Genomic DNA, 26,393 nt, shown 5'->3' with positions numbered 1-26,393 from the left:
TGCATCTTCAATTTAACACTGTTCTGGTGTAGAGTAAGACTACAGTAGTGATACATCTTCTCCCATCTAACACCTTTTAGAGTTAAACATGTACACTAATAGTGTTGCAATTTAACACTGTCCCGGTGTAGAGTAACACTACAGTAGTGATACATCTTCTCCCATCTAACACCTTTAAGAGTTAGAAATGTACACTGAACTAGTGTTGAATGCACATTATACTGGTGTTGCATTTTGCATTAGCCTCAACCCTCTGGGAGTTCAAAATGAACACTAATCTAGTGTCAATGTAGTGTATTGGTATTATGATGTACAACAAACTGGTGTTAAAAGTTACAATGACCAATAAATCATTCCAGATAACATATATGACAAGTGCTTTATTTGAATGGTGGCATGTCTCTTAAGACTGACAAATTCTCCCAATGCACAAATTCTCACAATATGCAATTCAACAAATAAAAAATAACCCTCTATGGCAGTGGAGGTCCAAAAAGGTTGTTTGTTGCCTGCCGTGCCAGGCAACAAACAACCTTTTTGGACCTCACACACCCATGGGGTGGAGGGATAAATAAAAATTACAGCACATAGCTGTCTAAGACAAGCCATGAACAAGCTTAAGGTGCCGAGTTAAGGATCCAGGCGTATCAAGCAATAATCTGCAAATGTAACACTTATACATTACTCACAAACTTAGTTCCCAGTTCCTTGACCTTGGGGCTCTCACTGGTGGTGTCAACGTCTATGTTATAGACAGTTGTTTGCAGAAATGTGTACATGCTTTTGAGTGCTGGATCATAGCTAGTCCCTAAGACAAAGTGAAGCTTAAAAAGTTCATCAATTGCTGCTAAGGAAGTGGTAGCCTCACAGGGGATGAGCTTCTTGTCGATCAGAATGAAGAAGTTGCCGATGGCCTCCTTGCTGGTCCCTGAAGCAAGAAGATATGGCTGGCTCGTGTCCATATGGCTCTGAAGGTGCTCATCCAGACTCCTACAGGACTGAAGGACAAGGCAAGCAACATTTTCATTTTACATGGCTAACTATGCGCATGTGTGTGTAATATGCAAGTGTGTTTTTAGGAATAGTTTATATTTGCACTAGCCTAGTCCTACTTTATCATAGTGACAGCTCTCTGTAGTAGTTCTGGTGGTTAGATCTAACATTCTTAAACCTGCCACATACCTTGTGAAATACGACCAGATGGTCAATGGCCTGAGCTACACTGATCTTCTGGGTTTTCTTCCTTCCCGCAGGCTGGGGTGACAGGAGGTGCAGAAGGAGGAGAATGGATGCCATATCACTGTCCCACTCTGTAAGAAAAGACAACCCAGTCTCACATCTAAACGTGTAATAACTACGTTGGTCCACAACTTGGGACGTAGTATTTCTACAAAAACGCCTCTGAAATTGTAGGATCCCTACGTGTTTTTTTTCCACGATTCATTTTCAATGGCTGGCGTCTATGTCACGTGATCTTCAACTTTCTCTCCGCAGAAATAAAAAAACATGGCCGACCTTCGTTTTATTCTCGGTAGAAAATGCCTATTTTAAGGTTAGTTTGGCCATTAAAATGCGTTTTGATGTCATTTGATGCGAGAAATATGAGTTGTTATTTCAGATTATGTGTGCAGTGGATGTACATGATCTTTGGTTTGCTAGTTATTACGAAGAATACTTCAGGAAATTGTGTAAATACAACGTTTTCATTGTTACCAAGGTGGTTGCTAGGGACGCTGCTATCGATATTATGTCTGTTATGTTGTGTAACGGTTTAATGGCGTTATCTTTATTGCTACCCGGCATCTAAAATTGTGGCATAGATACGTTATTTTCCATTATGCTCTATATATTGTCTTTATTATGCTTTAAACAGTGTTTCGGGCTTTGGCTATAGGGCGGCTCAAAGTATTTTGTCCGGCCGTTGTGAAGACTGCTTTGTTTATTGTCCTTGTTTTTGTTTTAAATAAAGAGATTTTCAATCACGGGCGCGCATCAAACGTGTGATGTAATGTGGTATTAAAAGTATTAAAAGAGGCGAAAATCACTACAAGTCTGGGCATGTTGAGAGCTGTACATACACACACACATTTCATAGTCTTATATTTCAACAGTTTTACGACAAACTTTGACTTTTTTTGACATGGAAATTATTATTTAAGATTGACAAACATCATATGTGTAATTCGTGGCACAATTCAAACGGGATCGAAAGATAATCTTTCTCTCTCCATTGACTTCAATGCATACTTTTTCCGAAATAACGTCCCATGGAGGAACCCGGAAGTTTGACGGACATTACCCACAATCCTTTGTAGCAACCATAGACTGTATAAAAAAATTCTCCAACTGTGTGGTCATACACTCCCTCCAGCCTCACATAGACAATTTACAATAGGCAATATGACATGATATGACAATGCAGTTCCTAAAACCATACCTGGTGATTCCAGTGATGGTTCATCACCCCTTTGGTTCTTGGCAGACAACAACAAGCGCTTCAGCAAGGGTGTGGAAGTCAGCATTTCTGCCTGTTGGATGATCTTTGCTTTGAAGGAGGTTGGCCACTTTTCCAGTAGTTTGGATGGAGTTTCTGACCCAAAGAGGAGACTGAAGTCTTGGAGAATCTAAAACACGTATACAGCACAAACGCAAGAACCACCATCAGGTTTTCAATTTACTACTAATGCCAATTTCACAGGTGTAGATCATCTCCATTTAACTGAAGGTTGCTTAAAACGTCTATCAAAATAGATTTACTAATAAATAACATTCATAAGCAACAAATAAAATATTACCAATCCTTTAGTGTCCAGCAGGCGCGGGAATACTGAAAGGACAGTGGAGGATCTGTCAGGATCGTGGACAAGGCGCTGTCTATATTCCAGTGTGTCTCTCATCTTCTTCATGATGACTTCTCTGTCGTTTGTATGATTCATCACAGATATGAGCTCTTGAAATCTCTGCTCATCTGGATGATCATCACAGTGGCCTATCTCTCTCCTTAGCATGGGGCCTCCATTCTCTTCTATTCTGGAATCCTTGGACCTCACAGGAAGTCGTGTTGCTCTCTGAACGGACTTCAGTCGCCACGCTAGAAACCCACCGCCTTTCTGCCCGTCATAAAAATGCTCCTGACCAAAAAGGAAATAAGAGGAATGGTACATGGACTGCACTTACTGTATATAGCGCTTTGGTTATGTGAATGTTTGTGTCAATGGGTGAATTGTCAATTTTATCCAATGGCGGCAGCTGCCATGCAAGGTGCAGGCCTGCTCATTGGGAGCAAATCGGGGTTCTGTGTCTTACACTTGCCTAAGGACACTTTGACATGTGGACAGGAGGAGCCGGGATTTGAACCACCAACCTCGCAGTCATTGGACTATCCGCTCTACCTCCTGAGCCACAGCCGCCCAAATGAATTAAACTACCCTACAGTATAAATCCCACAGCATTCAAGGAACCATGTAAGCCATCTAAAACAGTCTACTTTGATCATAATCAAGAATAACTCACATATCCTGTCTTCCCATGTGGATCTTGGAGCGAGGGAAACAGGGTAACAATCCCCAGTGCATACTTCTCTTTGGTCAGTCGCTGAGGGATTCTCCTGTAGAGCAAAAAGTCATTTTCAACATTTCATTCATTTAAGTCTAAGAGCAGTGGCGACTGGTCATTAGGGACACCCCCACCTAGTGTCAGCAGAAAGTATTAAAAATAATGATTACAAAAAAATAAAATATATTTTAAGATCATGTTTAATCATGATTCGTCTGTACATTGCTGTTTTAGTCTGTGTTCTTCTAATTAGTGTCTACAGTGTGCCTATTGAGCCGTTTTGAGCCATGTGGGACGAAACCCGATCATGCCCCTCCCTCTCACTGTCTACGGTGACTGTAAAAACTACACTGCGCATGCTCAGAGTATTTTCCTCTGAAAAATAAAACGCCACTGAGACTTCGTTTTAGAACATATAAACTTAATGAACTCAATTTATGTAGAAATACAATTGCACCAACTTCATCCACACTTAACCTATACATACATGACACTTTCATGCAAAGCTATAACAAATTTGAATCTTACCCCTCACTCTGCACCATGTCTGCAACTAGAATGTTCACCATCACTTTTCTTGTGGCAGGACTAATTGTTCCTTTTTCCTCATACTCCTTCAGCACATCACTTCCTCCTGGTTTGGTCAGCAGAACCTGTTTTATCAGCTTAAAACAAAACACAACAAAAATGACACCCGTTAAGTAAGCAGTATAGGTTTATGAGCAATCTACTGGTACAGACACACGGATGGACAGACGTCACTAAAATGTACTCACATTTTTGGCTTGTGGACCCTGCAAAGCCTCCTCCTCTTTTCTGAAGCGTTTCAGAGTGCCACTGTAGAAATCGTTCTCACTGCTGCTTTTCGAAGTGACTGAAAGAGTATCTGTGCCTGAAGCGGAGGATGAGGATGGCTCTGGAAAATAATGTCATCACACAAGAGATATTAAATATGAATATTGAAATTATATGGTCTTCCTTTGTCATGTCTTTATGTAATCTACTGGTGAAGTGTTCTCAAAAAGACAACAAACCCACTGAAAACCTCCATCGCAAGTATGAGTCCCAAAGTCGTTGTCCACAAGAGCGCACTCTACTTGGGACCAATACTTAGACAGCAATGGTGGTTTTTAGTCTAGCAAAAGCTTAACAACAAGGCTTTCAACAAGACCCCCAAGTAAGTACAAAATTATGTATTTTCACTAAATCAGTTGAGTATGCCTTTACCCATGCACGTGTCAATCACACCACACATTTGATTCCTATAAACAATACTTTACCTTTTAAGATAGTATTGTTTATAGCAATGAAATGTGTGGTGTGCTTGACACTTGCATGGGGATAATCAGCATACAATACAATTGAGAAATGTAAAATAGACCCTTTTCTCAGCAGCCATGTTGACATGCTGCGTAAACAGAGATGTAATTTAGGATGTAGGCAGGCCAGGGCCCTGATAATATGCTGTCTCACTGGATTGGCTGTGACACACTAAATAGATCGGGGCCATAATTAATTTGATCTATTACACCTGTGTTTACCCTGCTATGACGTCAAAATAGCTGCTGAGAAAAGGGTCTATTGTCGTCACTCACCACCACTGTCATTCAGTTCATCTTTGATGACAAAGCATATTCCACTGGTAGTCAGTAGATCTGGAAATGCGTAGTCGTCCACTTCTGTGCCAGTGTCATCCTCCACTGATAAGATGTTGTCCACAGGGATGGAAAACCTCTCTTTTACTAAAAGGATTGAAGACCAAATATAAGCTTAAACCACCCACACACACACACACACACAGGGGGGGGGGGGGGGAACTGCCTCAATAGTGCATCATGTCCATCTAATGTAACAGTAGGTTAATGAGGGTGGATCGCAAAATTCCCCTCTGTGGGACTAATAAAGGTATTCTGATTCATATGCAGTTCATATACTTGCCTTCAGTGATGAAGATGCCAAAACAAGCTTCTGGAATTTTGATGTACTTCTTTTGGTTTCGGTATTGCACTTTGACTATCATCTTCAGCTGAAGAGAAGAGCAAGAGCCCTATATGGGTAAAATGGAGATACAACATTTGTTATTCCACAAGTTATTAGATTTTTCACATGATGCATCACAACTTCCCCTTCTTAAGCAAGCAAATACTCAAATTGTGTAAGGGTGGCATAATATAAATTGGAACCGTCTTTAGATAAATAAATTCTACTTTATGCTCTGTTCTTTTATTTTTGTATCTTTAAGCTGAGAGGCTTCTATCTGTGCATGACATACGTTTCGGGAACAAATTATGCACAGTGTTGGTGTGTTGCAACCCAGTGTCATTTCGTGTTATAGTCAAAAAAGTAATCTATTGATTTGTGTTCACCAACACGATTTCCCCATTTTTTCCGTGTCACACAGAACGATTTTAAAAGCAATGTAAATAATAACAAATTAGAAGGAAAAAGAGATTTAAAAAAATATAATACAGATTTCAGTATTCTGACACAGAACGATTTTAGAAGCAATGTATTTCTATTGGTAGTATGTTTCGTGCCTGCACCAAATAATAACAAATTAGAAGGAAAAAAAGATTTCAGTATTCTGAGCCATTTCTTTTTCTCCGACATTATACTATTTAAAATAAAAGGGTTAGGCTAAGGGTAAGATATTGAGTAAGAAAATGTGTTTATGAACCACACAGCTTCTGGTCTTCCAAGAGAGAAAAAAATCGTTCTGTGTGACAAGAAAAACTCACTGCATGCAGTCGTTGTCGAGGCCACACAAGAAGGCTGCTTCCGCACGGAGCAGAAGAACACGTGCTAGAAAGGAAAAGGAGCCAATTAGCCAACAACTTTATTACTGTACATACACATAAATTATTTCACTTGGGGAACAAATTCAATGAAACGTAGATAACTTACAGTCACGCGGTCTGTTGAGACCACACGGTCGAAACCTGCGGGGACTGATGGCTGCTTAGGTGACACTGAGATAGTGCTAGTGAAAGGAAATAGGAAAAAAAAAGGTTGTTCGCGAAGTCGGCTAACTATACCAATATGGACCGACACCAGAACCTCTTAGCTAGCTAGCTGTCGAACTATCGTTAGACATGTGCAATACGTTGGTGTTTGTAATGACATAATAGTATGTAACATAGCTAATGTTATCTAATTTGACAGCTAGCCAGCTAGCTAACTAACTAACTAACCGGCTAGCCAACTAGCCAGCTAGCTAACGTTTAGCAAGCAGGTGCACGGCCAGTACAGACAAATATTCTTAGCAAGCTAGTAAACATTATTAGCAACTACACAACTGTAACGTTATTTTCAAATTAAGTAATGTTAGATAACAGGGGAACAAATTAAATGTAACGTTATCTAGATAACTTACCGTCACTCACTGACTGCAGTCTGTCGAGGGCGAGGCCAAGCGATCACACTTGCTGCAAGACGGACTGCTTCCGTTAGACGGAGACTTGACGGAGAACATGCTAGAAAAGGAAAAGGCGGCAATTATCGAACAACTTTTTTACGAACACTAGAGCTTGTTAGCTCGCTGTCGAACTAACGATAGACATGTGCAATATATTGGTCTTCGTAATGATTACATTTTCTGTTACATATCTAACGTTAATTCGACATACATATCTAATTCGACAGTTAGTTTAGCAAGCAAGCATTGACTGTATGGTCTGTGCACCTGCACCTGGTCATGACAGTCAAATAGTAGTAATTAGCAAGCTAGTAATAAAAACAATACATTTACAATTACGCTACCTACCACACACACAACTGTATTTTCAAGCAAAATCAATGTAAGCTATCTGGGGAACAAATTATGAAACTTAGCGATAACTTACCGTCACGGACTGCGGTCTCTCAAGACTGATGGTTGCATCAAAAAGATGGCGGAGATCTAAATAATTTCACGCACATCACGTAAAAGTACCCGGATTGAGAGAACACACTATCCGTCGTTAAATATGTTTAACACCATGATCCAACCCTGTACTATATAGTGTTTTAACAACAGGCGGTGTTAATCATGTTAAATGTAACACCAAAACCACAACACTTTACCCCGAAAAGCTCTAACACCAGGATTTTCACACTGGCGAATTTGCTGTGTACAGGTGCTCCATAGAGAGCATACTGACCTTCTACAGGTGCACCATAGAGAGCATCCTGACCTTCTACAGGTGCACCATAGAGAGTATCCTGACCTTCTACAGGTGCACCATAGAGAGGATCCTGACCTTCTACAGGTGCACCATAGAGAGCATCCTGACTGGCTGCATCACGTCCTGGTACGGCAGCTGCACCGACCTCGATCATAAGGCTTTACAGAGGGTGGTGAAAACTGCACAGCACATCACCAGGACGGAGCTGCCATCCATGGAGGACCTTTACTCCCAGCGGCTCAGGAAGAAATCACTACGGATTATCAAAGACCCCATCACCCCAGCCACAAACTGTTCTTTCTGTTGCCGTCTGGCAGACGTTACCGCAGCATCCTGGCAAGGACAAGAAGATTCGGAGACAGTTTCTTCCCGCGGGCAGTGAGACTGTTAAAAAATTGAACTGTTGAAACAACTTCAAAACATTCATCTGCTACTCAGTAATATGTATCCAATACCTAATATATATATATATATCATTCCAATAACTTGTATATAGACTCGTACTGCACTATTCCACATCATAACTTTATTTTATTTTATAACTATTATTCTTTTTGTATTGCTCTTGCTCTTATTGTTATTATGTTATTATGTTGCATTGTTGGAGAAGCCTGTGACATAAGATTTTCAACTACATAATTACTCTGTAGCTATGTTAGTTTGACAATAAAGAACCTTGATGTTGCGTAGATGAAAGAAGGCGGTCCTAGAGATTGATTTTATGTGGGCGTTAAAAGATACATCCTGATCAAATATAACACCAAGGTTCCTTACAGTCTCACTGGAGGCCAAATTAATGCCATCCATAGTTAGTATATCTTTAGATAATTTGTATCGTAGATTCTTTGGGCCGAGTACAATATCTTCAGTTTTGGCCGTGTTTAACATCAAAAAGTTTAAAGTCATCCATGTTTTTAAGTCCTTGAGGCAGTCTTGAATTTTATTTAGATGATCGGTTTCATCAGGCTTGATGGATAAATATAGTTGAGTATCATCCGCATAACAATGAAAATGTACAGAGTGACTCCTTATAATATTGCCTAACTTAAATTATAAGCATATATAATGTGAACAAAATAAAATAGTTCAGAGTTAAGATGGAATTTTAGGATTATTCCTGCTTTTTGAAACTGTAGTACGGGCTCATGTGTTTCATTGTTGGTGTTCTGTTAAATGCAAATGGAAGTCCTTTCACCTCCGTTGAATCAGGTGGAAGCAGAAATAAAATACTTTTTCATATCGAACGCTGAATTGTAACTCGTATTCTTGCTTTTTATATCTGTCTTAATCAATATTAGCCTTTTTAAGTTTCATTCTATCTGCTCTTTATTATTGAAGGTGTATTTAGATGAGATTAGATGTATTTATATACTTAGTTGCAGCTGCAGAAACAAGTAATAAACAAGGCATTGCACCAAAGTTGAAACTGTTATTAACCTGTTTAGCCCTGAGCCTGTTTTTCAGGTTTCAGGCTCGAAAATGACATTCCCAGAACAAATGACCATATCTTCCCTTCTAAAAGGGTTAAATTAAAGGGGACCTATCATGCAAAATGCACTTTTGTACGTCTTTTCAACATGAATATGTGTCCCCGGTGTTCCAGGGAACTCACCAAGTGTCAGAAAACACAACCCTCTCTATTTTCCTCCATACCCAAATCTCTAAAAAAGGGGCTGCAACGGATCTGATAAAAACTGATCCAGATTTGAACACTGTCCTGACGTCAGGACGGTGGCGCTACGGCTATTGGACCAACTCTCCACCTATCAGGGGAATGTGCGGTTGGGCCACGGCCGGCCATTGCCGCTCGAAAGCGCTGGAGACGCTGTAGTACATATGCCAGGCCTGTAAGTGGCGCAGTAGTCTGCCACAAAAGCAGCGAAGAAGACTTCCCGCCCATAGTTACCATGGTTACCCTTCTGTTTATTCTCCGCTGTGGCTTTCTTTCTCCCTCCCCGAGGCAAGCGTTTGCTCCTGCTGCTTTAATTCAATGCAATCCCTCCCCGTCGAGGCAAGCACTGTAATTCTCTCCGGTTAGTCCACCAGCAGATGACAAACACCCACCTCTCCGCCTCTTCCAAGGAACGAGGGGACCGTGCGGCAGAGTTTCAGTTTCAGTTTCTTTCGCCGGTCAAGATGTCCGTTAAAGTTTAAATCTTCCGGACAAAATGATAAAAGTGCCGGTCAAAGGTCTTCTTTGTTATTTATTGAGCTTTAAAAAACAAGTGACATTTGACCTTTTTAGAGAGATTTAGCCAAAAGAAACCACCTCTGAGGTGATTTGGGTGAAAATGGGGGTTTTACCGTTTCTCTGGAACCCATTGGTCGATTTTGGTGGTTGACACCTCTTTCTGACCGTTAGAGCCAATAGAATCGAAGGGGAATCTCCCCACTCACACACATGGTAAAAAAAAAAAAGTGGGGGCTTCGCGCATGCAGTTTTGCATCAGAGCGAACCTATACTCTAGCTCTGACATCTGTGTCACCTCACGATGTGAAACGATGTGTTGGATGTGCAGAAGAGATAAATAATAAGGTTTTGTGAGTGATTTTCGGTGCAGTAAGGTGTTAGCATTTTTCGCTCGTTGCTAATTCAGAGGCTCAGCGTTAGCATTGTGGGTTTTATTTTGAAAAAATAATAAAAATGATCAGTTAGATGAGTTTCTTCCCGTTACATGGATATAAAACATTCATAGTTTATTAAATGAACATGCCCTCAGACACTGTTTCCTGCAAGATGTTGCGGCAGTGCCCCGGTACCGGGGTCTCTCGGGCTTAACAGGTTAAAAAAGAGATAACTATATGCATATAAACATCAACAATATACATAACTCCAGAGTTCCTATGGTAGACACACAATAAGATATACAGAATAAGTTAGAGTACACTGTAATCAACAAATCATATTGTTAAAAAATAAAAGACAGGATAAACAATATGTGCTCAGTAGTTGCAGTTTCTTTTGAAATGAAATAAGGTAAATGTGATGATCAATACAAATTGTTCATGCTTATTGAAAGTGAAAAACCATTATATGTGTGTGGTTAACAGGTGAGACAGGTGAATGGAAAACTACTGGTGAATGATGGAGCAGACTGTGACAGAACCCCCCCCTTAATGGATGGCTCCTGGCGTCCCTAAACGCTAATCTACAGAGGAGGGTGGGAGGTGGGGTTAGTACTCATCTGAAAAAGTTATTTCGGCCTCCTTCTCCTGCCCCCTGTGGGAATCGGCGTCCTCATCAGAAGCAGGTCCCTCGCTGTCCTCCTCGGAAGAGCTGACAGTATGTGGAGAGACTCTCCCCGTGTCTCTGCCCGTCGTTGTGATGGTCTTAGAAGGTTGCTCGGGGTTGCGCTGATGGAACTCTCTGATGAGCCGGGGGATCAGCACATGACGGGCTGGAACCCAAGACCTCTCCTCAGGGCCGTAACCCTCCCAGTCTACCAGGTACTGGACTCCTCTCCATCTGCGACGGGAACGAAGCAGTCGATTGAAAGTGTATGTAGGTCCGCCGTCAATCATCCGGGGGGGTGGTAGAGGAGGGACCGCAGGAACCAGTGCACTCTCTCGGACAGGTTTGATCCTGGAAACGTGAAAGGTGGGATGGACCCGCAGAGTCCGAGGCAGTCTTAGCCTTACTGCTGCGGGATTGATTATCCTTATAATCTCAAACGGTCCAATGAACCTCGGTGCAAGCTTTTTCGACTCCACCCGTAAAGGAATATCCTGGGTGGACAGCCATACCTTTTGGCCCACCTGGTAGACGGGTGCCTTGGAACGTCGGCGGTTGGCAGAGGAGGCGTACCGGTTGGCTGAACGAACAAGTGTTATCCGGGCTTGATTCGCTTTTAAAAAGCTTTTAAAAGCTTTTTAAAGTTTTTGGGCTGTTTTGCGTCGTTTTGTGCCGGTGCCTCGCTGTGACTGGATTGTTTGCTTTCTGCCTGAGCTGTCGCTCTTTCGGAGTCTGGATTGCTGTCTGTCCTGCCGTGCTGTCGGGGGCTGGTCGACCTGAGCTGCTGATCGACCTGAGCTGCTGGGACCTGAGCTGCTGGGACCTGAGCTGCTGGGACCTGAGCTGCTGGGACCTGAGCTGCTGGGACCTGAGCTGCGGATCCTGAACTGGGTGTGTTGCAGCTCAATGTTGCCTAAAGCTACCCTTGTGTTCGCTTTTTTCCTGGGATTAATTGTCAGCCCGCATGTCGGCAAAACTGACGGATTGCCTCCCAGCGATGCCTCTGTTCACTTCGGACATTCGGATGGTGGAACCTCTGGAGCGCTGACTCCATCGGATAGTTTTTACCAAAAGCTGACGTTTCATGGCACGAAATGCGCTCTCCCGTATGCCCTTTTGACTCTGGACTCGCTAATATCGAAGGATCGGAGCAGCCCCGCCCCTCTGAGGAGTGACGCGTCCAGAGCCCATGTGAAAACATCATCTTCCAGACTGTTAATATTGTTACTGCTATTACTCTCTGGTAACGTTAACATTAACCCTGGTCCTGAGTGTTTCTCTACTTCCTTGCATCATTTGCCAACTCCGAATGAGTTTAGCTGTAGGTAAGGATTGGGTTTTCTGCATGTTAGTGCTAGAAGCCTAGTGCCCAAATTAGATGTTTTCAAGATCTGGTTTTTAGTTGCTAAGCCTGATATTGTTGTAGTTTCTGAAACCTGGTTCAAACCCTCTGTCACTGACACTGTTATTCAGATTGATGGATATAATGTATTCAGAGCGGATCGTAAGGGCAGAGCTGGTGGTGTTGCAATATACACTGCTGAGAAACTACAGTGCTCTGTCCTTCACTCAATTTCAATTCCAAGGCCATTTGAGTTGCTAGCAGTCCAACTAACTATAGCAAATGCTCCTCTCACTGTTATTGGCTGTTATAGGCCTCCATCGGCCATCATGGATGCAACTACTAGCCTTACTGAATTGTTGTCTAAGTTTTCTTCTGAAATCATTTTATTGGGTGATTTAAATTGGGACTGGTTAAGTGATACATCTTCACAGTTTAAGCAGGTTTGTGATTCTTTGAACTTAACTCAGCTTATTGATAGTCCCACTAGAATAAACCCTGCCAAACCCAATAACGATACCCTTATAGATGTCATTCTAACAAATGCAGCTCATAAGTTTGTGTCTGTTGGTGTTTTTCCTAATGATATCAGTGACCATTGCACTATCGCTTGCGTTAGGAGCACCAAGTTGCCCAAAGCCAAGGGCCTTATTGTGCTCAGGCGCTGCTTCAAACACTTCTCTGAGCAGGCTTTCCTTCACGATCTGGCGGAGGTTAAATGGCACTTCACAGCGTTAATTCCATCTGTTGATGTTGCCGTCCAATTTTTTATTGATCACTTTTTATCGATTATTAATAGACATGCCCCCCTTAGAAAATTCAGAGTTAAGAATAGGAACACTCCATGGTTTACTAGAGAACTATCTGATCTCATTCATGATCGAAATAAGCAATGGTCCTTAGCTAGAAAGTCTAACACTAGTGATGACTGGCTTCTTTTTCGTGTCCTCAGAAATAAATGTTCTGCCCTTATTAAAAAAGCTAAAGCTGATTACTATCTGAGCTTAACCACTGATTGTTTTAATGACCATTCTAAGTTCTGGAAAACAATTAAATCACTTCAGAACAAGAAGGTTTCTAGTTTCCCACAAAAACTGAAGGTCAATGATTCTTTTATTTCAGATTCAGATGGTATGTCTAATGCCTTTAATGCTCACTTCAAAAAGGCTGGTCACATTTTTGATGAGCAAAGTCATGACTCTCTAAATGGTCGTACTCACAGCCATAGTCAAGAGATGAACTCCCCTGTTTTTGATTTTGCTTATTTCTCGGTCTCTGAAGTCTTACAGGGTTTGCACTCGATTGATCCTAAAAAGTCTGCCGGGCCTGACGGCCTCGACCCGTTCTTTTTAAAAATTGCAGCTCAGATGATAGCACAACCAGTAACTGATATTTGTAATCTCTCCATGTCCACTCACACACTGCCAGCTGTGTGGAAGCAAGCTCTGGTATCGCCCCTCTTGAAAGCTGGTGATCCCACGGAGTTGAATAACTATCGTCCTATCTCAAATCTTTCTGTGTTATCAAAGATTCTTGAGTCCCTTGTTTCTACTCAGCTAAAACTTTTTTTAAATTCACACAACATCCTTAACCCTATGCAATCTGGATTCAGATCAAAGCACAGTACTGTGACTGCCAGTCTGAAAGTCTTAGACGATATTAAGGCTGCTTTGGATAAGAAATCACTTTGTGTTGCATTGTTTATTGACCTAGCCAAAGCATTTGACACTGTAGATCACCACATTATGTCTAATGTTATGTTGGTGTCTCGTTTCGGTCACAATGCCATTTGATGGTTTCAGAGTTATCTAACCGACCGTACTCAATGCGTCAGGTTGGGTAGTACTGTCTCTGACCCTGTCACCTTGGAGAAGGGAGTTCCACAGGGCTCTATTTTGGGGCCCTTGCTCTTTTTATTATATGTAAACAATATTTGTAATCAGATGCAATTTTCTACCTATCATATGTATGCTGATGACACTATTGTATACTCGTGTGCTCCTTCTCTGGATATGGCCGTTTCCAATTTAAAATCTGATGTTATCACGCTGCAGCATGCACTTCTTGATTCCAAACTGCTATTGAACAGTAAGAAAACCAAAACAATGCTCTTTGCTCCCAAGTCAGCGTCCTCCTCTTGCCTCTCCATTGACACCCTTGATGGCGTCTCTGTTGAGTTTGTTGATACCTACAAATATCTGGGCTTTTGGTTGGACAGTAATCTGAACTTTAAACACCATATTGAAGTTTTAACAAAGAAATTGAAATTCACTCTTGGCTTCCTTTTCAGACTTAAATGTTGTTTTTCCATTTCATTCCGTAAAAGGTTGGTCTCTGGTTTATTCCTGTCCCAGCTGGACTACGGTGATACCATCTATAGATTTACCTGTCCCACTGTTTTGGCCAAACTTGACCCACTTTACCATGCTGCACTGTGATGTATCAAATGCACCCTATAGGACTCATCATTGCACACTGTATAGCCTAACTGGATGGTCCTCACTTACTATGCGTAGGATGCAGCACTGGTTTTTATTAATGTATAAAGCCATTTTAGGTAAGCTTCCACTGTACATATGTGCCAGATTTGCCCCAGTTTGTGACTCTTACAACCTCAGACCCAGTGCCTGGATACGGTTCCAGGTTCCTACTGTACGGACTGAGGCTGGAAAAAGGAGTCTTTCTTATTATGGTCCTTGGTCTTGGAATGACCTTCAATCACGCCTCAAACTGATGGCACTTGTCTCTATATCATGTTTTAAATTGAAGTTGTCTGAAGTCCTCACCACCAGCTGCTCTTGCAGTAACAAGTAGTGTACTTTTCTTACTGTCCTAATGTGCACAATGTAGTGACTGTTTTTTCGTCTTTTGTTTTCTTAGTTATGTTCTCTGTATTTGATATGTTTGTGTTATGTGTAACGTTGCTGCCTTCTTGGCCAGGTCAGCATTGAAAATGAGATTTTATCTCAATGTTTTTATCTGGTTAAATAAAAAAATAAATACAAATAAAATGTCTTTCTTCTCCACAAAGAAGAACCCCGCTCCAGCGGGTGATGAGGAAGGGCGAATAATCCCAGCCACCAGAGAGTTATTGATATAAGTCTCCATGGAAACTCTTTCCGGAGCAGACAGGGAGTACAATCGATCCCTGGGAGGGCTGGTGCCGGGATGCAGGTCGATGGCACAGTCGTAAGGCCGGATGTGGTGGAAGGGAAGTAGCCCTCGTCTTGCTGAATACTTCCTTGAAGTCCAGATATTCCGGTGGGACCCCTGTAACATCCGGAACTCGGCTGGGGTTCACCGAACGCTGAGGCGCGGCAGCCTGTTTCAGACAGATCTGATGACAAGAGGGGCTCCACCCCAAAATGGCTCCCGTCTCCCAGTCAATGTTAGGGTTGTGGCGGCGGAGCCATGGGTAACCCAGGATAAGCGGGATATGTGGAGACCGGAGAACATGAAACGGAATAGTTTCCGGAGAGGAGCATGTGAACGGGTACAGTCTGATGAGTCACTGTCCCAAGCAGGTGACCGTCTAAGGCGCTGGCTGGAACTGGGCGAGATAAGGGAGCCCGGTCTATTCCCAATTGCAGCATAAGCTCTTTGTCCATAATACTTGCGTCCGAACCAGAGTCAATAAAGACTGCAAGGGCCTGAGAGCTATCCGGTAATAGCAACCTGGCGTGGCTCAATGGTCTCTGAGCAGGAACAAATCCAGGGGTTTGGCTCACCAGTATGTTCCCCATTACTGCTTAGCCTTGCCTTTTACCGGGCAGCGAGAAACAAAATGGCCGGCCGCAGTAGAGACATAAGTTACCTCGTCTGCGATGTTCACGTTCCTCCAAGGTGAGGCTGGTGCGACCCACCTGCATGGGCTCATCACCCCCTGGTTGCGGCTCTGGAGTGAGGGGAGGAGTCCCAGTCGAACCCGGATGTCGGGGCGCCCAGGCATGTTGAACTCCCTCCGACCGTCGCTCCCGTCTCCGTGTCTGGATGCGCCGATCCATGCGGGAAGTCAGCTCAATCAGCCCATCCAGTGAGTTGGGCAGATCAAAAGACACCAGCTCGTCTTTAATGTAAGCCGCCAAGCCACGCAGATAGGGGTCACACTGGGCTGCAGAATTCCAGTTGCTGAGGCGGCCCCTGGTGCGAAACCCAATCGCATAATCCACCACAGATCCATTACCCTGGCTCAGGCTCAGTAGTCCTCCTGCAGCGTCTGGACCCACAGACACGGGTCCAAACACCTTGCGCAGCTCCGCGGAAAAGAAGGGGAAAGAAGAGCAGGCGGGTGTCTGCTGCTCCCATTCAGCTGTGCCCCACAGTCGGGCTTTCCCAGTCAGATGATTGATCGTGAACGCCATACGAGCCTCGCCATACGAGCCTCGATATTTCTCCAAACGGAGTACGCCGGGCTCGGTAGATTTCCAAGTATGCTGGAGATTGGAACAGTACTTCGGCGGCACTCGATGACGTAGTATGCTTGAAATAGTGGCTCTGGAGCAGCTTTACTCGACATTGAGAAACACCCACAGTCTATGCTCCACACACATGGATTAACATGGATTTAATACATTAATGTAGCCTTTGTTTCTGCTAAAAGAGGTGTCGACCAGCTAGGGCAACAAGAAAATCGGCAAAATCGAGTGTGACGATTAAAAAATAAATTAAAAACATCTAATTTTGACAATAAAAACCGACCAATAGTCTTGGTAGACCATTTGCTTGGCACTTCCGGGTATTTCTCCACTGGTTGGGCCATGTTAACAATACCGTGTAACTGGGTGTTTCTCAATGTCGAGTAAAGCTGCTTCAGAGCCACTATTTCAAGCATACTACGTCATCGAGTGCCGCCGAAGTACTGTTCCAATCTCCAGCATACTTGGAAATCTACCGAGCCCGGCGTACTCCGTTTGGAGAAATATCGAGGCTGCACATGAGTAGACTCCACGGTCTTAAAATCCCCACAATGCTTTGCGCACAGACCAATTTCCCCAAATCTGTGGCGGAAGATGTAAGGCGGGGCCTCTCATATGACGGACACCTGCACACTTGCTAGCGTGTTCCACTCTTCGTTTTCCGAATGCCAGGAAGTATTCTTGCCTCGCTTCTGAAGCAAGATGCTCGGCAGACATGTGCTACCAAGCAAGCGTACTCGCGATTGAGAAAAACCCACTGTCACGTTTGAAGGGACGAAACCGTGACATATTCACGTCTCCCAGCATGGTAGATCGTCACATGTTCACGTCTTGCCGTGATACCGGGTTGGGAATGTTCCAGCTTGTATTGCCCCCATGTGTTGCTGTAGCTCCGCCCCTTGATGGCACTGTTTGTTTCTTCTGTAACGTTCGACAAAAGGAAGTCGGAAACAGGCTTCCAGTGATTGGGTTTAATAACTCCTTTGTTCTCTTACGGTTATAGTATACAGCTCAGGTTACAGGTTACAGGTTTATCATTACTCTCTACTCCACTCCCTAACTCACACACACAGCAGGGTCAACGTCACGACTCCCCAGCCCTCCCCCCTCTGCTCCCCCAACCACAGGCCCGCACACCGACCAGCAATACTGTGCAGCTCTGTGATTGGCAGAGAGACGGGGGACGCCTGAGTGACACACCCAGCACCCTATGCAGGGTCGCTACACTTCCCCTGAATCTCTATAAAGTTTATTAAAAACTACAACCCCCATGATGCATTAGCTGTTATCCTTGCTAACAGAGACACACTTGTTGAGACTGTAAAGAGTCAGAGACTTTTAAAATTCATGCAGAGTTAGGCTGTGGACAAACTGTCCAAAAATCAGCTCCTCTCGTCTTTTCGTCTTGGTTAGGAAAAGACGAGCTAACATGCTAACGGAAAGCCTGAAACACAACTTCCGGTGCTGGCCTTCACAATAAAACCCACGGTTTTCTCTCTTCACCTTTCTCTTCTTACAAATATTATATTACAGGAAGAGGGGGAATACTTATAATATAGATAAAGGTGTTTTAGGAGAAATAAACCGGGTTCTCTCCGCAGCTCCATGTCTGTGTATCTTAAAGGTTTAGGTATTGTCTAAGGGGAAATCATAGCCGCTTTTATTTTGAAGTCCCTGCACCGGAAGTGATGGTCCCGCTCTTTCCAACTTGGAACCAGATTGCGTCTCGTCGGTTCTCTCTCTTCATCCATGGTTCTCTCGCTACATCCATGGTTCTCTCTCGGTGTTCCTGAGACAGTCTGTGTGAGCAGCTGATCCATCGTCTGTGTGTCTGGATGAACCTCTGACTTTGTGCTCTTTCTTCTGAAGCCTTTAGCTCGGACTCTAGAAGCTAGCTTAGCATGCTAGCTGGTAACTCGCTAGCAACACAGAGTGAGAGAAACAGGAAGTGGTGATTTAGTAAACATGAGTGTTGTGCTACTCTCGTTGGTGAAGCAGCGACTCACTGCGGCTGCTGAAGACATCTTTGTTCTGTTTGAAAGAACGATAGCAGAGTACGAGGAGGAACGAGAGACACCGGAAACTACTGGACGCTGTTTTACAGCCTCAGCTTCAGATCCACAGAGCAGGTCTGTCCCCTTTTTAAAGCTGTAATCTGTAACCACTATTTCCGTAAAAAAGCCTCGAACCTCGTGCGTCAATACATTTTATTACAGAGGGCGTTGTTACTGTTTAACTGGTGACGCGGGGGAACTCGTGACGTTCTATAAAATACATATACACATTTCGATCGCTTCTTCTGTCGTTTACATTAATCTTTTGGTATATTTGGCTGGATAGGAACACTTTGATGCACATTCAGTACCAGTGAGGTTGTGGTTGCGATGCCGATATCCGGACGCGTACAGCGAGGACTACAAAATGACAATGAGGTGACTGGGGATGTCTGTTCAAACCATTGCACGCTTGAATAAATCATTTAAACCAGTTATTTTTGCCAGACTTATTGCTGAATATCGTTCTTAATGTGATACCAAGTCCATCTGAGACCCGTGTACACCTTCAGACAGCCTCCAAGTGAAGCACACGTTGTTTACTCACAGTTTGAAAGCAGCGTGGAGAAGTCTTCAGCTGAGCTGTGATCCGCCCAGTTTAACTTGTGATACGACTTCTGTTCTGTGGCTATCAACCAGCAATCATGTTTAATATTAAAGACTACACACATGTATCCCTTATCAAAACGGTATTCTGCACTTTGCAGCACTTATCCAGATAAGATGTGACTGTTTACTCGTTTTGCAAAGACAGCAGCAGAAATGTCATTCTGCATGTGTAGGGATATTTAGACTGTAAAATGCTGCTTGGTCATTCATTTTGGTCTCCGCAAACAATATTATGAATCCTCTATTCAAACATATAATTCAGTGTCCATCGACATGAAAATAACTAAAAAGTTCATGCTGGACTCAAACCCGAGTCCCAACAGCAAAAATCACTCTAGACCTGCGCGTTGTGAGTGAGCCACGAATCATCACGACATATTTGTTCATCATAGCTGAATTTTTACACATTAACATTGTTAAAAGATTCAGAAAAATGCAAGCCAACCATCATTTATAATGCGAGCGAATGTATGTACACTTAAGCCATATAATATACATATTATAGTAGGCATTTGCTTTGAAATAGCCTACTGACTGAGGTCTGTATCAAGTCTCATTAAGACCCACCGAGATCAGATATCCTAGTTGATCAGCCTGCGAGCCCACATGTTGTGATAAGTGGTCATTTGACATATAAATGTATTCCAGTGCACACATTAAGTTATATCATATCAAATATGCTAATCAGGCCATGTGTTTCATTATGTAGTATAATCATCACCGACAGATGGAAAGACAACAATAACAAGGAATTCATATTAATATTACCAAGTTACACAGAAATAGATACAACATATAACACAAAATAACACAAAGATAAAAGCATAAACGTTAAGATAGAAACGAAAACATGTTCACAGCAGAGTAAACATTATGAATATATGTGTTTCTAGTTCTCAACGTATGTGAGTATCCTCGTCTTTCGGTTTGTGTCGCTGTATCGATGCATAACGAAAGTTAACCAAGTAAACAGTCACATCTCATCTGGATAAGTGCTGCAAAGTGCAGAATACCGTTTTGATAAGGGATACATGTGTGTAGTCTTTAATATTAAACATGATCGCTGGTTGATAGCCACAGAACAGAAGTCGTATCACAAGTTAAACTGGGCGGATCACAGCTCAGCTGAAGACTTCTCCACCAGAGTTCCCGTTAGCCGGTAATTACCGGACTATGACCGGTAAAATATGCTGAAGACCGGCAAATCTAAATCTCTCCGGTCAAAATGTCCGGTCAAAATAATTTCCCTTTAGCACAATACGGCATCAGTTGCGCCACTTATGTGACAGACAAGAATAGTATGTGACAGACAAGAATAGTCAATTCTAATGACTAACATTTAATGTGGAGAAAGAGTGTCCTGTATGGGTTGATTGTGCGTTGATCTGTTGGTAATGCCTCGGGGTTCCGGTGGGCATGTAAACAAATGCATAATGCTGCGCTATACTTTGTGGCCTCACCCGGTTGCATAGCGACGCTTATTGTTTAGGTGTCTTTTAATAAGCATGTAGTCATATCATTAGCTAGAACTAGCTAGATCTGATCGATATGGACATAAACGCGAGTGAAGTCTAATCTGACGGGAGCAAGAGATCAGCTGCTGCTGACGAGTTGACACGCAGCTCTGCATGATCATCTGCAGCTGAGCGGAACAAACCACACACTTCAGGTTAGAATATCACGTAGCTATTTTAATTACCTCTCAAACTACCTAAACTAGTTATAGATATGTTTAGTTTGACTGTCGGGCCACTCATTACTGGATCCGCGAGCTGCATGATACTGACGGGCTGTCAGGAGAGGGAGAGAGTGCTCCGTTTATTATTCCCGTGTTATAAATTACTGTACACTTTTGAATAATGTAGTTAATCTACTAGAATTAGTTTGTTTAATATCGAATCATATCAATTTGTTTAAAAGCTCAATAAATAACAAAGAAGACCTTTGACCGGCACTTTTCTCATTTTGTCCGGAAGATTTAAACTTTAACGGACATGTTGACTGGCAAAAAAATATTCTAACGGGAACTCTGTTCTCCACGCTGCTTTCAAACTGTGAGTAAACAACGTGTGCTTCACTTGGAGGCTGTCTGAAGGTGTACACGGGTCTCAGATGGACTTGGTATCACATTAAGAACGATATTCAGCAATAAGTCTGGCAACAATAACTGGTTTAAATGATTTATTCAAGCGTGCAATGTTTTGAACACACATCCCCAGTCACCTCATGTGTCTTTTTATAGTCCTCGCTGTACACGTCCGGATATCGGCATCGCAAACACAACCTCACACACTGGTACTGAATGTGCATCAAAGTGTTCCTATCCAGCCAAATATACCAAAAGATTAATGTAAACGACAGAAGAAGCGATCGAAATGTGTATATGTATTTTATAGAACGTCACGAGTTCCCCCGCGTCACCAGTTAAACAGTAACAGCGTTGCCCGTACATTTATGATTGGTTGAGACTAGTTTGGGAGGACCGTGGTTTAGACTTTGGTGCACAGACTGACGTCATAAATGTGCGTCTGCTGCTGTGGGGAAACTATGGAAACTACAGTTTTCTATACAGCGGACTACAACATGGATGTTTAATAAGAACGAGGGACTACTGTAAACTCATCTAGAGACTCTGCACCGTGCTCTGATGCTGTTATGCTTTATGAACGGGGACAACAGAGAAACATATTCTTCATGACCAAAGTTGGAATTGAAATAAAAAAGGAAAGTGAAACTTATGCTCGTCACCCTCTCCCTCCGGTTCACATTAATACAAATGATCCCAATACGTATGATTGTATGAAAAGATCTTAAAATCAATACAAATGTATTTATTATAAACGTTAGTCCTTAACATCTATCACTGTGTATATCACCATTCAAACATCTTTTGAAAGTTGAACAAACCCCAAAAGTCAGCACACTCAGCACCACACACACCACACACACACACACACACACACACACACACACACACACACACACACACACACACACACACACACACACACACACACACACACACACACACACACACACACACACACACACACACACACACACTTTGTATTATTGTATGAGAGAGGTTCCAGGTTGTTGTGTTTTAATATTCATGAGAATATTTGTCATTGTTCAAATGATAATAAACAAACATATAAAGCATATTTGTCCACTCATATGTTGATAAGAGTATTAAAAACTTGAAAAATATCCCTCTAAGGTACATTTAGAACAGATAGAAAATGTGCGATTAATTTGCGGTTAACTATGGACATCATGCGCCGAAACTCGGTTCTCACCTGGAACCCTAGACTTATGTAATATTCAATGCTTTGTTTTGTCTTTTCATTAGCTGTAAGCTGCAATCATCAAGATTAAAACGCTGGAAATAATCACTTTGTGTGTGATGAATCTATGTAATGTATAAGTTTAAACTTTATAAATTGAATTACTGATATAAACTCACTTTTCCATGATATTCAATTTATTGAGATGCACCTGTATGAGTCCAAGTACAGGTTTAGCAAGGCGGTGAGAGATGCTAAACGACTACTCTGAGAAACTCCAACACCAGTTCTCAGCTAACGACTCTGCAGACAGGTCACAAACTGTAAGGCTAAGGCCTCACACTCCGTGAACGGCCGACGCCTTGCTAAGCGGCAGTGAAACTATGTTTTAGACCAGCTACCGTACTAACTCACCTGTTGACAGACAATCGAGCCAACAGAAACACACAGTGGGCGGAACTTCGTGGTTAGATTTTAAATTCTAATACTCTAGAGTTTCTCTGAATATGTGTTTCCTGTTTCCTGCAGACGTCCAGCAGCTGGTGGTGGTTAAAGAAGAGGTTCCCCCTGAGCAGCAGGAGTGGAGCTCCAGTCTGGACCAGGAGGACCCAGAGCCCCCCCCACACATTAAAGAGGAACAGGAGGAACTCTGGATCAGTCAGGAGGGAGAGCAGCTTCAAGGGCTGGAGGAGGCTGATATCACCAAGTCCACATTCACTCCTGTCCCTGTGAAGAGTGAAGATGATGAAGAGAAACCTCAGTCCTCTCAGCTTCATCAAAGACAAACTGAACACCTGGAAACAGAAGCTGATGGAGAGGACTGTGGAGGACCAGAACCAGCCAGGAACTCAGATCCAGAGAGACATTTACAACCAGAGACTGAGGACAACCCTGGAGACTCTTCTGAACCTGACACTGAAGACAGTGCTGATTGGAAGGAGACCAGAGAACCAGGTTCAAACTCTCAGAGAAATAAACAAGACCCTGTCAGTGATTCAAGGCGTAGTGCAGGAGAGAAACCATTCAGCTGCTCAGTCTGTAAGAAATCTTTTACACAGAGAGGACATTTCCAACGACACATGAGAATCCACACAGGAGAGAAACCATTCAGCTGCATAATTTGTGAGAAAACTTTTGCAGATCGTTGCAATTTAATTGCACACATAAGAAACCACACAGGAGAGAAACCATACAGCTGCTCATTTTGTAAGAAATATTTTACACAGAGTGGAGATTTAAAGGGCCACATGAGAAACCACACAGGAGAGAAACCATTCAGCTGCATAATTTGTGAGAAATCTTTTGCAGATACGGGAGATTTAAAGAGACACATGAGAGTCCACACAGGAGAGAAACCATTCAGCTGCAGTGTTTGTGACAAAATATTCACCTGGAGTCATCAGGTCAAAAGCCATAAGTGTGTTGGTCGTCAGTCCTCACAGCTTCATCAAACTCAAACTGAGGAGAACAGAGAGGCAAAGCCTCCAGCCAGCAGCTCAGCTGAACACTTGGAAACAGAAGCTGATGGAGAGGACTGTGGAGGACCAGAACCAGCCAGGAACTCAGATCCAGAGAGACATTTACAACCAGAGACTGAGGACAACCCTGGAGACTCTTCTGAACCTGACATTTTCCAAGTCAAATCTGCATGTGCAACAAAAAAAGAGGACAATTAATTAGTCCTACGACAATTCACATGAGAAAAATCTGTCTGACTTTATAAAGTCTGTTTGACAATATTCATACATGACTTCATATAAACTCCATCTTTATCAACAGAAGTTTTGAATATGTTTAATGTTTTTGTCATACTACTTTTCTGATTTATACTATAACCACTGACTGATTCATCTGCAGAGTAGTTTCTCTAATAATCTGTTTGGTTAATGAAATGTTGTGACTTGAAACTTCCATTGGGATGTGTTTGATAGTTCCAGTTGAGTTATCAGTCTGTTCTGGTCTAAAAGAAGAACCAATGACTTATTGATATAGAGAATATTTACGATGTTTCCAGTTTGATTCTGTTCTGTTTATATCATCAAACCAAACTAAAAAAAATAAATAAAAGCCTTTGAAACAGACTCACATTCCTGCATATTGTTTGTGTTTACAGATTACAATCAGCTCATTTAGAGTTCAATCAATGTTTATTTATATAGCCCAATATCACAAAGGTTACATTTGTCTCAGTGGACTTCACAGTTTGTACAGAATATCAGTTTGACAATACGACCCCTTCTGTCCTTAGACCCTCTGTCCTTAGACCCTCTGTCCTTAGACCCTCACATCGTACAAGGAAACACTTCCAGAGAAACCCCACAGTTTAAAGGAACATGGGAGAAACCTCAGGGAGAGCAGCAGAGGAGGGATCCCTCTCCCAGGACGGACAGACGTGCAATAGATGCCGTGTGTAAATCGAAAAGATAATTCATTTACAACATAGGTAGACCACATGTTTGGAAATGCATGTGTCTATAATAAGAAGATGAATCCACGAGCATGTCAACAATCCTGTGGGAGCCATCAGGGAAGTAGTATGATGAGAGTCAGGCAGGACCACAGAGACAGGTTCAGCCACGACTCGAAGTCCAGGACTCAGATCAGGACTCAGATCAGGACTCAGGATCCCAGCGTAGATAGACACCAAAAAGAAATGTGGGGAAGCTGGGTTATTGGGAACATGAGAGTACACAGGTACAGACAGAGAGAAGGAAGAAGTAAGGTGTCCCCCGACAGTCTAAGCCTATAGCAGCTAAACTAGGGGCTGAATCTAATCAGCCCTAACTATAAGCTTTATCAAAAAGGAAGGTCTTAAGCGCACTCTTAAAAACAGATAGGCTGTCTGCCGCCCGAACACAAACTGGAAGCTGATTCCACAAAAGTGGAGCTTGATAAGAAAAGGCTCTGGCTCCCATTGTACTTTTAGAGACTCTAGGAACAACCAACAACCCTGCATTCTAGGAACGCAATGCCCTAGTAGGACAGTAGGGTACAATGAGTTATTTAAGGTAAGATGGCGCCTGCCCATTAAGGGCTTTGTAGGCGAGAAGAAGAATTTTAAATGCTATCCTGTGTTCTCTAGGGAGCCAGTGTAAGGCAGCCAGAACAGGAGTAATGTGGTCCCTTTTCCTAACTCTGGTTAGTACACGAGCTGCAGCATTTTGAATCAGCTGAAGCGACTTCACTGACTTCTTGGTACACCCTGATAATAAAGAGTTACAATAATCCAGCCTTGAAGTAACAAATGCATGGACTAGTTTCTCTGCATCGTTTTGAGGCAAGATATGCCTGATTTTTGCAATGTTACGTAGATGGAAGTAGGCGGTCCTTGAGATTGATTTTATGTCGGCATTAAAAGATAAATCCTGATCAAATATAACACCAAGATTCCTTACAGTCTCACTGGAGGCCAAATTAATGCCATCCATAGTTAGTATATCTTTAGATAATTTGTTTCATAGATTCTTTGGGCCGAGTACAATATCTTCAGTTTTGGCCGTGTTTAACATCAACAAGTTTAAAGTCATCCACGTTTTTAAGTCCTTGAGGCAGTCTTGAATTTTATTTAGATGATCGGTTTCATCAGGCTTGATGGATAAATATAGTTGAGTATCATCTGCATAACAATGAAAATGTACAGAGTGATTCCTTATAATATTGCCTAACTTAAATTATAAGCATATATAATGTGAACAAAATAAAATAGTTCAGAGTTAAGATGGAATTTTAGGATTAT

The 26,393-nt window shown here is 42.5% G+C and overlaps 2 protein-coding genes and 1 long non-coding RNA gene across 3 annotated transcripts; 1 reads left to right on the top strand and 2 right to left on the bottom strand.

Annotated features, from left to right (window-relative positions):
- Positions 1-674: 674 nt before the first annotated feature.
- Positions 675-6,317, bottom strand: LOC117490108. The gene is made up of 10 exons (XM_034139693.1): positions 6,294-6,317; positions 5,494-5,602; positions 5,151-5,297; positions 4,332-4,471; positions 4,084-4,220; positions 3,514-3,607; positions 2,796-3,131; positions 2,438-2,624; positions 1,183-1,310; positions 675-998 (listed from the first exon to the last, which is right to left on the bottom strand). The coding sequence occupies exons 2-10, from the start codon at positions 5,573-5,575 to the stop codon at positions 675-677; spliced, it is 1,575 nt and encodes a 524-aa protein (XP_033995584.1). The 5' UTR covers positions 5,576-5,602; positions 6,294-6,317.
- A 146-nt stretch (positions 6,318-6,463) lies between these two features.
- On the bottom strand, positions 6,464-7,579 carry LOC117490114. The gene is made up of 3 exons (XR_004556646.1): positions 7,398-7,579; positions 6,929-7,028; positions 6,464-6,535 (listed from the first exon to the last, which is right to left on the bottom strand). It is a non-coding gene; the product is annotated as an uncharacterized LOC117490114 (long non-coding RNA).
- An 11,093-nt stretch (positions 7,580-18,672) lies between these two features.
- Positions 18,673-24,705, top strand: LOC117490107 (zinc finger protein 771-like). Its single transcript, XM_034139691.1, is given in 5 exon segments — positions 18,673-18,773; positions 18,775-18,836; positions 23,186-23,736; positions 23,821-24,089; positions 24,138-24,705. Coding segments are annotated over 5 exon segments (1,179 nt in total). The 3' UTR covers positions 24,334-24,705.
- The last annotated feature ends 1,688 nt before the right edge of the window (positions 24,706-26,393 follow it).

Source organism: Trematomus bernacchii, unplaced genomic scaffold (assembly GCF_902827165.1).
Source record: "Trematomus bernacchii unplaced genomic scaffold, fTreBer1.1, whole genome shotgun sequence".
NCBI lineage: Eukaryota > Metazoa > Chordata > Actinopteri > Perciformes > Nototheniidae > Trematomus > Trematomus bernacchii.
The sequence above is the reverse complement of the archived record's forward strand: the minus strand, read 5'-3'. Positions and strand labels throughout refer to the sequence as shown.